Raw genomic sequence first — 13700 nt, 5'->3', positions numbered from 1 at the left:
GACGAACAAAAGAAACAAACCCAGTATAATAATGCGGTTATGACGGAAAATCCAATTAAAATTTAGTCAACCGATGAGATGAAAGGGGTGCTGTTAAAACTTGAGTTCCCTCTGTGTATCCTATAATGTATATTACCAAAACATATAAAATAATAGTAGTAATATTAACAATAATGACGTCCTACAAATCAATTAATAATTAAATATTTGAGATAATTTAAGATAAAAAAAAATATTCATATATTTCACATTTTAATCAAACAAAATTAAAATTTTATTTTATTCAATTTCTTATAAAATACACTGTTTGCACATTCTAGTAAATAAGTTACCAAAATCTTGAAGTCTTAAAGCCATAATGTGTTGGATATAATTCAGTTAATTATTAATTACACGTAGTAATAAACAACCAACTTTGAAACGAAAATAAAGAAGCTGAAAATTTATACCGCATATATCTTGTAAACAAAAAATGTTCTACATTTTAATAGTATAAATATTATTATTAAACTAATTTCAATGTTACTTAATAATATGATAAAACAATTTGAATCCATAGACATAGCACGTTACAAACAAGGTGGATCTATATCTGTATTATATTTAGATAGATACATTTTGATTATCAATTTTAAAATGTTGTCTTTGTAATATTATGTTAATAATAATTAATAACTTATTGCGTTATTTTCGTTGAAAAATTAATCGTCATTCATTTATATTATAATATAATGGATCAGGATATCGTTAATTGGAGTACCAAAATTGCCTATACATCACATCAGTCAACGGGTGTAAGTCATTTTACGCCTGATATAAAAATGAAAAAGGCAACGACCAATTATATGTTCAGAACTCTATCTGCTTTATAGTCGTAAGATCAAATGGTAAGAAGTCATTGATGATATAAAGGTTATTTTAATGAGTTTAATTCATTGATAAATAATATTGTCATGTAAAAACGGTTCTAAGCGTTAGAAGCAAATGAATCAGCTTTTTATTTACAAGGATTTAGGATAGTTGTTTAATATTAATTTTCATGTTATTATTATTAATACTGTCTTAATATAGAAAGTTGAATTAATCTTTGCAAAAAATATGACATTTAACTTAAAAGTCAATATCAATTGACGTACTCTTTAATAGGGTGAATAATGAATATGTCTGTGATATATATCTCTTAAAACTGCTTAAATAGTTTGTTAATATTATTGCTTATTGAAGATGACAGTATGTCAGTATACCTACGAAACAGAAAAAATGTTTTAAGTTTCTACGGCATAATTTTTGAATTACACTAATAGCTGAACTCTCCATCCTTACCATCCCTGGAGACCCCAGCAAGCGCCTTAAAAGAACGTGGTGCCGAGACCTATTGGCTGATTATTATCAAATCTCATCTCGAATTCCCAACACTGGTTGGCTTCTTTGATAACGACAACTATCTCGTTAAATACTTATTTGTAAATATTGTAAAAAATATTTCACAAATTGAACAAAAAAAAAAAAAAAAATAAATCGAAAAAATAAATTTTTTAATAAATTTTTTTATTAAAATTCTGACGAAATTTTATATATATATATATAATTAACTTAAAGAAGAATTTTTTAAAATTTAAAAAAATATAAAAAAAAAAAAAAAATTTATTAAAAAATTTATTTTTTCGATTTAATTTTATTTTTTTTTTATTTTTTTAATTTTTTTTAAAAAATTTTTCTTTAAGTTAATTATATATATATATATAAAATTTCGTCAGAATTTTAATTTAATATTGTGTACCTATACACAAATAAATTATGCACAATATATTATATTACTTCTTGTGCCATTTTAAAATCAATGCATTTATAGCTCTACTCAGAATTTATAAATTAAATATATATATTTATTTGCGGAGTGAAGTTTGAGCGCTTTGTGTTAAGAGTTTGGTATATTAAATAAAATTAATTTGTAGAGCGCGTGGCACCAAAAGGTCGCACATCGGTCAAAATGTTAACAGTGTTGAAAAATATTATTATTTCTTTATTTAACTCTGCACAGCGCCATCGTTTCATATCAAGACAGACATCGCTGTAGACGCTAATGCTGATTGTGTTTCATCAAAACATTTATGAAGACTAAAAAAGTACATAACTCTACTATTAGACAATTTTAGCGACTCTCTCCCAATCTATAGATATTATCCACAAATCTAATATTACCGGTATTTGATATTTTTGCTTGTTTCTAACCGACTACGAAATTCCGACACACGATCTGAAAAAGGTTCACTACCCATGTCGTATAAGCACACGTGCACGAAATACCTGTGGTGTTTGCGGAGCTTGTCGTGATGATCGTGCCGGCCGTCTGGCAACTCGATCCCGCCCTCGGACAGCGTGCGGGCGGTGGCGTGAGCAGGACGCGGCGATAGCGGCGGCTGGTACGGCGATGGGCTGTTGTTGGCCGGCGACGGCGGCAGGCCCGATCCGGGTTGCGGGGACACCATGCCCGGCTGGATACCGAGCATGCAGTACGGGTCGCTGAATCCTGTTGACGTGACACGGAAACAATTAACGACGGTTCGTTGTAATAAAAATCACGTAATAATAATAATAATATTATGCACTTATATTGTAGGTATATACCTGTTTAAAAATACCTATACCGCGAACGCCACGCCAGATAGGCATTACAATAGGCACGGCGCGCGTGTTATTGTGATTTATGTTACACAAGAGATAGAATCTCGTAGGAGTAGGTACCTACGCGTAATTAGCGAATTTGTTAAACTGTCATTTTTCCATAAACTCACTGTATTTATTTTTTTTATTTTTTTTTTTTTTTTGTAGCTAATCTGATGAAGAGATTTCTACGTTAATGTTGTACGGTACCTACCGCAAACTTTCACCAAAATTGTATACAGGTACTCCGGTACTCGTGGTGCAAAAGATCTTACCGAAAATGGACATTAACCGCGACGTGCACAGAAATCGAACAATATCAGACCTGATATACCGACATTGGTAAGACTACGTGTAATTATTATATATTTTTTTTAAAGAGATATTTTATAAATATTAAATATTTTCTAGGAGCGGCCAGTGTAAATAATAATAATTGTGCTCCGAACTTTTTTCAACTCGGGATAAACGCAAACGGTGTGTACATGATTATACTTTAGTGGTTCTAGATAATTCAGCGGAATTGACGAACACTTCCAAAGTGCCCGTGGTTAGGCTTCCGGATATTATACAGCGTTGCACACTCTGTATGATACAAACTCATTAATGTAATGTACGGATGTATTGGCGGTGATGAGATTTTACAATAATTGCGAGCTGCGGGTTGTTCCGAGTGGATAAATAATAGGTTTCAAAAAGCGCATATTATTATAATATTATTAAAAGCCATCGACCTAAAGTCCCATCAATGAGATGGGCTCTTCAACAAGTCTCTCCATCATACTTCACTTACTTTTATTGTAAACTTAATACAGATTGTGTAATTTAATAAAAAATGTAAAAGAATAAAAATAAAAGTCGACGTGCATCGCTTTAAGTGAAAGTTCTGGTAATTTGCGTGAGTACGATGACGACTATGTGTGTGCGTGTGCGCGCGCGCTCTCGTGAGTGTGTGTATTTTATAGCATAAGTGAAGTTTTAAAGTATTTCAGGAATGTATAGGTATAATATATACGTTTAGAGGAAACCGAAAATTCAACGATCGCGTGTATTCTTTGATGATCATATACTCGTAAACTGTCTTGGCTGATGTGTTGTGAACTTGAATTGAGAGAGTTGTAAAATTATTTAAAGTGTATAACAATCATACATAAATTATTTTTAAAATTATAAAAAAAAAAACGATTTCATGAAAAATATAACTTGTATGCTTAATGCATTAATTAATTAATTTTTTTACAAAATATTATAATAAATGTATATTATGTTTTGTTGTACCTAGTTAATTAAAAAAAAAAAAAAAAATTCAAAATATAAAATAAATAAACGATATACTGCTACAGGATGCCTCCAGATTTTAAGAAAATAATTTAGGATATCGTGAATTAAAAAAAGTTTGGGAACTTCTAGTTTAAAACTGTAATGCACATGGATTATTGTCCGAACACGAACGTATATAGTATAGCGTATTATAAATAATCCTACTTATTGCTTTAATGTTTCAGTGTCCGGCACTAATGGTCAAATAAACTATTTACCATATTAGATACCATATTGTGCGTCGTGCACGAATCGTACATTTTTGGTATATTTTGTGCGAGCTCTGCGGGATTAATGACTTAATAATTAATATTTTAACGGCCACCACGTATTACTGACGAGCTTAATCGGCGCTAATTATTCGTGACTGTAGAAAAAACAAGAAAGCAAACAATGCTACAGTGTCAATAATTTGTATTGGTTTCTTGTAAACATTCGATTTTTTTTTCCTGGTAAATATTGAATACATGATTTAATAGTTATAAATGAATACTACGAAAATATTTCAAGTTGCATTAAATTATTCGGAAGCTAAATAAACGACTTGTTCATACATACACTATAAATTATATTATGATGTTTTAATTATAATATTATTATAAGCATTTTACGTTAGATGTAATTTTATTACTGTTATTTTTAAAACGTTTATGAATTTACTAATCAGTATAATATTAAAATCCTAAGGTTTTCTAGGAAACGAAGCTTTTTTCAAGGGATTTTCTTGGATTTTAATTAATGTATGCTTTTAATAATAATAAAAAAAAAAACTTCAAACAATATAATTTCATTCTTTTACTATTAAATATTTAATAAATAAAAAAAACTTCTGATTTATATTAGTATATACTTTGTTGCAACGAATAAAGTATGGCATAATAAATTAGACTGTAAATCTTTAAAACGTTTAGTAATAAAATATTTTTATTAAAAATTTACCTAGTTTTTGGATTCATTAAAATCTATTTTATTTGTTTTGTTATTAGCTACAAAGTTTTTATGCGCACAGCCGTAATTTATCACTACCATTCGTTAAAACTATGTTATTCTATGTTAAAAATACGAACTAAAGTGGCTGTAGATTATTTAAAATTGTTTATATAAGCAAATGTCTGACATATTAAAATTAACTTGGAGTAGTTTCATCAAGAATTAATGAATAATATATTTGGATGATATTTGAAACGAAAAAGAAAAAAAAAATTGTACGGAATTAATTAAAAGACAGTCTTGTGGTTATTACTTTAAGATTTAAGTCTTTGGGACATGCAGACGTATTACTATAGAAGTCCGTGTAAATATATTGAAATAAACAACTTATCTATTACGGTTAGGGAGTATCTCCTAATGCTGGAAAAATGCATTTATCTCGGATCTATCCGTCGTGTTGATGAACTTGTTTTTTGAAATAATGTATTGTGTATACTTCAATGCTAGTATTAGTTCCAGTTGGTGAGTTCAGCTTGAGTAAATGTGTATGTGAGAGTGCGTGTTTATTATTCGTTTAACAGTGCGAAATATCTTGTTTCATGCTCAAATAATCTGCTCGATACCCACAATAGCTGTATATGATAAACATGGTAATTCACCCTCGTTTTAGCTTTTATGAAGAATTTATTGAATTTTTGAGTATGATTCTATTCAATTTAAGTGAATATGGTCTAAGGACTAGAGCATAAATATTTAAAAAAAAAAAGTCGTCTTCTTAATACTTTTAAATAAAAAATGTGGTTCCTGTTTAAAAAAATAGTATTAGTATATAGGAACTTAATAAATCATATGAAAAATGTAAGTATTTTAAAATTTGGTCTTTTAATTAAAGAATAGAATATAAGACCTTATATATTTTATATGCAAAATAAGAACCTTGAAAGTGGTTAAAAAACAAAAACATATTATTATTGCACTGCAACGCGTTTTATTAATTATACACTAACCGCTATTAAGGAGATTAGTACTTATACTTTTGTACAACTGGAAAAAAATTACAGATAAATATTTAAACAAACGATAATTCGTCTATACTCGTATATTATGTATAGTTATTTTACTGTGGTGTAAAATATTTTCGGCTAATGGCACCTGAATTTCTATGATATGTATAAATATTTTAAATATTAGCTATCTAATCGCGGAGTTGCTTCCGTCAAAGTTCACTAATGTTTACACGATAATAATTTTATTACGGTATAATATTATTATTATTATGGGACTCTTAGTACAATATATTATAATACGTGTACGAATTAAATCATTTGAACGTGATTTTTAAACTACGCTCGTTTCACCGTTTTAAAACTTAAGTTATTGATATCAAGCTGATCCACGGAGTATGCTGAATCTTTCGCTTATTCATTACATAGCGGGTATTTTTTATACAGAATAAATGTCCCTTTATTGTTTATTTATGTTATTTTTAGAATACCCAACCTCGTAAACGAATAACAAATAAATTGTGTTCGATTTTACGCGTAAAATATTAGAAAAATATTCATATTCGGTATTCGGGTAATGTATGGGCAATTAGATCGGTGACAAAGGCGGCGTTGGTGGCGGACGCATGGGTCGGTGCGGAGAGGTAGCAACAACGAACTCGGTATATTATAGCGATACAATATTGCGTACAAAAGCATCGATCAAGCTCTGAAAAAATTCTCATTTCAGTTTGTAATTCGTCCCCGAATGGAGAAGGTAAACATTTATCAACAATCGTCATCAATACTGTTTCGCTGTTTTCGTAATCACATGACATGTAATTATATAGTGTTGTAATGTGAAGTTCCCCGGGGTCTACAGAAACGATAACAACAATGCGCTGTAGTTGAATGGTTATATTTACTACGGCTATGTTAATATAAACGAACACGACGAGGAGTGATGTATGATGACAAATTATTAGTCGTTTGATTTATTTCTTTACAAGCGATATCAATCGACAGTGCATATTAAAATGTAATGACTAATGAATAAAAATTCAATTTAATGCTCATTTGAATGTGAACATTTTATGAGTAATGTTTTTTTTTTTCAAATGTTTATGTCGTAATAAAACATCAGCTGCTATATTAATTGGCAGATTAAATGGTCATGAAGACGTTTTAAACGTTTTTTGGCGCCATATTTTCGAAACGTTATTGTTTGTAAATACATATTATTATGTTTAATAATTTATTGCCAATATAATGTAAGTTAATTTTACTTCTTCTTAGTAAATTACTAACATTTCTACTACTATCTTTTTTTATGTATTTAGTTATTTTGATATAGGTACTTAAAGTGTACAATGTTAATAATTATGATTGAAATTTATAGCAGTTTTAGCATATTTAAAGTTTATTAAATATAAAATATTTATTGATAAGTAATACATTTCATAGAAACTATAAAATTGATCGAATGAGTAAAATATTCGTTAAAAAAAAAAAAAAAAAATTGGTCAATAATAGTATTGTAGCATTAAATAGATCAAATACTTCAATTACAAATATTGAAATGATTATTATATATATATACGACGGTAATGATTATGTATACAAAACATAAATGTAATACATTTTATTTTAAACTATCATACTTTATTTATTGTTAGCAGTTAATATTAGATAACTCGATTTGATAGTATAACTTAGGATTGTATAAATGTATTGAAAAAAATATGATATTTTTACTGGTTCCATTTTACAGGGTATATATTACTGTGTAGATTACAAGTTGGACACATAATGTTACACAATATGTATTTTATTTGTCTAGTACATACAAAAAACACATGTCTCCTTAAAAATATGATTTTTAGGATGTTAAATTTTAAATTAGAAAATTAAATTGAATTATGGAATAGCGTAAATATAATTTATGTTTTTACAATGAATAGAATATCATGTTATACTACGTAAGAAAGTTTCAATAGCATATCATTACTATATTTTGTTTTGAGGCTTTAATTACGTAGTTGGTTGCTAGTGCATTATAATCGTTTGTATTCGAAGTTTGTTGATAGTTTAATAATCTTAACCATTATTTGAACGCATGGTATGTTTACACATACGCGCGCGTGCGCGCACACACACACACACACACACATACACACACATTGAAAAGTATGTGTATTGTACAACGATGGGAGTGGTGAAACTTTTTTAAAACGTCGAGAGTCGTTGCGACTTTTCAAAACAATAACCCACCAACGTTACCGAGATACGAATTGTTCGGTGCAGCATTATTCGCATTAAGAAATTCGCGAAACTCTGACGTAAATTTATCAGGGCCTGTTTATCGCGTATATCATATTCTATAAAACACTCGATTATTATTAAAATTTTTATTCTTTTCCGTTTAAAACGTAATCCGACGAGAGCCGGAACGCAACATCCCGATCACTTTTCCGACAGCAGCTGTTCTCGAGTTGCATTTTCACCGAGTCATGGCAAACCGAAAAAAAGGCATTGGAAACCGACCGCGAATGATGTCCGCCGCCTTTCTGTTAAATCAAATCCGAGCACTCAAAAGATTAACACGCGCTTTGTCCGCGACATAACGATCGACAATAAACTGTATTATATAATAATATATACATGTTTCTTTTTTTTCATCAATTTTTTTTTTATCATTGTGTCAACGTTTTTACGAATTTTTTTCTAAAATGTGACAGGTTGTGATCAAATGTCGCATTTTAGCACATTTTAATAATTTCATATCACGTCTACCATTTTTACGAATTTTTTTTCTAAAATGTGACAATGTGACAGATTGTCGATCAAATGTCGTATTTTTGCACATTTTAATAATTTCATTTGAAATTTGAAAGATGGTTTGTGAACAAAAAAAATATAAACGTAATATTTTAAACAATATAAAAAAAAATAATTAATATATTATTATTTTTTTTTTTTTTACTATAGCAAAAAATGAATTATTTATTTAATAACAAAACAGATAACGCAAAAGTCTGAAAAAAATTATTAAAAAAAAACTGTTGTTAATTAGTTTGTTTACAAGATTTATAGGATTTATAATATATACTTTGTTAGGTATAAATATAGCAATAATAAATAAAACTAAATTGTGGTTAGGTTGAAATTAACATAATAATTATATTTTGTACACAAACCTCTATACAATTTTAGATAAAAATGTGCCCAAATTGTTGATGATTATTTTTTTTCTTTTATTAGCGAAATATTATGCGAGACAGTAATGGAAACAAAATAATTATAACTTATAATATAGCTGCAGCATAATTATATACCAAAAACTGATAAAACTGTACCGGAAAATATGAAAACGTTTTACGTGAATTGTTTGAATTATGAAAAATTTTCACAATCTACGTACCTACCTACTATTATTAAATTCGCAATACTCGTACACGTCAAAAAAAAAAAAAAAAAAAAAAAATGCAAGCAATTATTGGGTGTGGTCTGTGCAATGTAAAATATATGTGAACAATAATATATTAACCCCTATTGAGTCTGGTATCTGTGGTACAAAAATCCCAAACATCTGATTGGAATTTATTGTTGGTTAACATCGTTCATAAATTAATATTTTGGCATAATCGCGTAATCAACAATGGCCGAAAAAGTATTTATTAGTTGTATAGAGTATATGGTTCTTATTATTTTTATTATATTTGAAATTGTCAAATGAAAATCCCGCAGCTCAGCCAAGAATGTAACATTTTTCGTTCTATCCCGTCTCATTACGGAAATATTTTATTGATGTGTATCATTACGAATGAAGACGGAAGTGATGGTCAATGGTAGAACCGATTAAAAGAAATAACAAACTTAAGAAATATAGAAATTATGGTTAGATTAGTCGGCGAAAATAAGTTACTATATTGCGTTTTCATATTAAAACACCAATGAATTAGTTATTTGACTAGGGGCGTGACGTCAGCCGTTGAGGTTTGTGATACGGTTTTCTGATGTAATTTTTAATTCTTTGGCCATGTCCGGTTACAATTAGAGTTAATCGCATTACTTTCTAATATTGGTTTTATTTGTTTACTAATTATAGACAAACAGTGATGGACAGTCGGTATTAACAATTTAGTAATTCATTTTTAATGTAATAAACTGGTCTACAGTTTGTAATTTAACTGGGCTATGGAAAATGGTACAATTTAAATAGTGAACACATTCCCAAATATCATTGTTGATATAAATATTTACAAAACAAAATAAATAATACTTTTTTATGTCATGCTTGGATACATAATATATTAAAATATCATGTATCAAATTACCAATATTTAATATTTTAAAACATTCAAAAACTTAAAAATATATAAACGCTAACTAATTATAAATCAATATAAAAAATAAAAAAATAAAGATAAGTACGCTGAAAAATACATAATAAGTTGAAGGTTACAGAAGTTTTTGTGTCTAAAGAAATAGAAAAATTTTTTTTTGACAATATGTCTGAAAAAGTGCTAAAAGTAAATCGAATATTTTATTTGGTTGGATACTGTTTATTGAATACAAGTGTAGGTGCTCTAAAGTCTATCAGAAATCTGTCATATTATTTAAGGCTAACCAGGCTTATCGTATATTTACCACTAAAACCCTTATCCGTCCTCCCACATATAATATGGACATTTTGTCATCAACGATTGCAACCTCTTGTAAATATTATATTTTCTATGTCATGTAAAGCCATAAAATTGATGATATTTTCATAGATATATTACTTAAATAGAAATAATAATGATAATAATAATACAGTGAAGGCAACTGGGTGCCAGAAATAATGATTTAAAAAATAAATAATAAAATGAATAAGAAATATGATTGTTTCTATAATGATGAGAGGATATGAAAAATAGAAATAGCGGAAGAAGACAATATTGTGTTATTCAACAATGTTCATCTAAAGCTAATAATTAGTGGGAGTATGTAGCACAATGGTTATTTTATAAATAATTATTCATCACTTTTAAAAGTATTAATTTTTTTTCGAAACTCGTTCTGTCTAGAAAATGTAAGATATATAAATGTTAATATTATTTTATATTTCCCTTATTTTACCTTTATGATTGTTAATTTATTTTAACTTATGCATTTAAAGAACATACGTATAGATTAGTACACTACAATATATTTCACAGAGTATTTTTTTTAATTTCATTCTTCCTTAAATGTTAAATGCTCATTAATTAAGAACTACACGCTTAATACTCGATATTTTCAGAAATTTTTGTGGACACTATATACTACTATTATAGCAATAGAATATAAATTTTGTGAAAAATTCACGTAGCTGTTAAAGCAGTATTATTTGTAATGGTTTTATATGAAAAAAGATAATTTAATGTTCTCTCACAACACTTAAAAACATGTAGCATATTTAATTTTTTTATATATTTTAGTGTGTTTTAAAGCATTTAGGTATTTACAAGTATTTTGTATCCTCTGTAAGACATCGAGCTATTAAGAATGTCAAATATTCTACTACAAATTCTTAGATTTAAAATTAACTAGGATATACATGAGGATGATAAAATAGGGAAACATAAAATATTAGATAAAAGAAGTCAATATTTAGTTAAATAACGAGTTTAATTTACTATTAAAAAAAAAAATCATCTTACATACTATAATAGACATTTTTAAAGAAAACTATATTATGAAAGATTCGAAATTAATATCCAACAAAATCATATACGATAAGTATTATTATGACGATTTTACTAACTAATAAAAATAATGTAAACAAAATTTATATTATAGTAATTTTAAATTATGTGTTTATGATTTTTATATTGCGTTATTATTATTAACTAATAATAAAAGAAAAAATATAGCTTAAAAAATATATTACAAATTGATAAAAGTTGTAAATAAAAATAATATGATTATTTATTAAACTATCATCAGAAATCAAATTTTGAATATCCCTTACAATATTTTTGTTTAAAAAAAAAAAAAATAAATAAATAAATAAAAATAAATCAATTTACGAATAAAAACACAATTTTTATTTTTAGAATATTATAAACAAATATTATTTAAAAAGAAATTAATATCCAAGCAGATTGCATTGAATTTGTACTAATTAGGATACTGACTTTAAGTAAATTTCTCCTATACTATCTGTGATGTCATGTACTTTCAATTTTTTTGAAATTAATCACCATCAAAAAATAAAAATAAAACTCATTTATCATCAAAAAAACCAAGTTAATAACCAGTCAGGTTTTTGAGCGCTTGACGTTTAAATTGATGACGGCAGGGAGTATTTAGTGGAAAAAATTACGGTAAAAATCCCTGTCCACACGCACGTCAAAACAAAGTATTAAACTCCTGTTCATCTATATACATATATATATATAAATTTTAAGGTATTTTTTTAAGAGCCAGTGCTATAAAGCGAGGTTTTTATATGTTAATGATCATAATAGAAATATAGAAAGAGACGCAAAAATATAATAATACATATATAGCATATACGTATAGCCTCTACGCATGATACAAAAAGAAGAATAAAATATATAAACAAATGTTCGTCAAGTAAAATCAATAAGAGGTAGAAACGTAGCAATAAAATAAAATAGAATAGTATAGAAAAAATCACAAAAATAAGTGTAAAGAAGTAAATCTGAAGAAAAAAGTTTTGACTTTAATTATTGTTGAATAGGTATACATATACAGTAGAAAGTGCTATAAAAGTAGTGAAACAAATAACAACAACAATGACGATTAAGAAGAAATGATACAATGACAAATAACAATATGTGTAAAAAAAAAGAGAAAGAAAGAAATAGAAAATATAAAATTATAGGTAGAGAAGTTGCAACAGTCCACAACATTACACCACGGGATGCATTTTTTATTTTGCTTACCTCCGTCCGAAACCGCTCTTCTTCCTTACAAAAAACTATATTGTTACAGGTGGTAATGATATAATAAAATATACTTTATTTGCATACAATGAACGCCTTGTAGGCTAGTCGTTGTAATGCATTACATTTTATGAAATTTCAATATTGTTTATAACAATGTTATGCATATCGTGTTAAAAAAAAAAAAAATAAAAAATAATAAAAAATTTACTAGGACGCTTGGTTACGATATCGCAATGATAGCAATCGGGAAAAATTTCCGAATAATATTTCAATCTTTATTGACGAATGACAATGATAACCAATAATTTGTTAGCCCACACGCGACGGAGACTCTTTCGGGCAATTTAATTCGACTATAACATCGGACGTATTTCGGTATTGCATTATATTATGTGGGCCAAAGAAGGTTGATGTTGTTTTGCAGTATATTTTTTTTTTCAGTCCTTACTCTTGTCCACGTTAAATTGTGGGTCTTGTGAATCAATACTTTGGGAGAACCAATGTGTCCGTGAACATGTTATAAGCTCGGCCGTATACACACGAATACGACAATCCTGTGAAAACTCTACGGTGGCGAGAAAATAACACGGACGTTTGATAGTTTTCCGAACAATGTCTGGACATTTCCGGAAAGTTTACATTCAATTTGGTTTGCACAACAGACGTGAATCCTATAAGTGAACGAAAGGAGTCGAAGAAGACCGTCAATGCGCAATGTACATACACGAAGAAATCATCGTAATACATTCACTAGCGAGTGTATGTTCTACGAAAGTTTTCTAACTTCTGATTCTGTATGTAAACAATTTTTTTTTTTTTTCACAACAAATGATCGTAAAGTACGATAAGTATACAACTCACAACT

General features: G+C 28.0%; 1 protein-coding gene across 3 annotated transcripts in view; it reads right to left on the bottom strand.

Moving 5' to 3' along the window:
- The window catches only part of LOC112593144 (BAI1-associated protein 3), a 153699-nt gene that overhangs the window by 23687 nt on the left and 116312 nt on the right, over positions 1 to 13700 (bottom strand). For all 3 annotated transcript variants that reach the window (XM_025337460.1, XM_025337461.1, XM_025337462.1), the window contains one exon: positions 2308 to 2530. In XM_025337460.1, the coding sequence (XP_025193245.1) occupies positions 2308 to 2530 (223 nt within the window). The remainder of the gene's footprint in view (positions 1 to 2307; positions 2531 to 13700) is intronic.

This window comes from Melanaphis sacchari, unplaced genomic scaffold (genome assembly GCF_002803265.2).
Source record: "Melanaphis sacchari strain LSU unplaced genomic scaffold, SCAv2.0 Contig1_pilon_pilon, whole genome shotgun sequence".
NCBI classification, from domain to species: Eukaryota; Metazoa; Arthropoda; class Insecta; order Hemiptera; family Aphididae; genus Melanaphis; species Melanaphis sacchari.
This window is presented reverse-complemented; position numbering and strand designations above follow the sequence as displayed.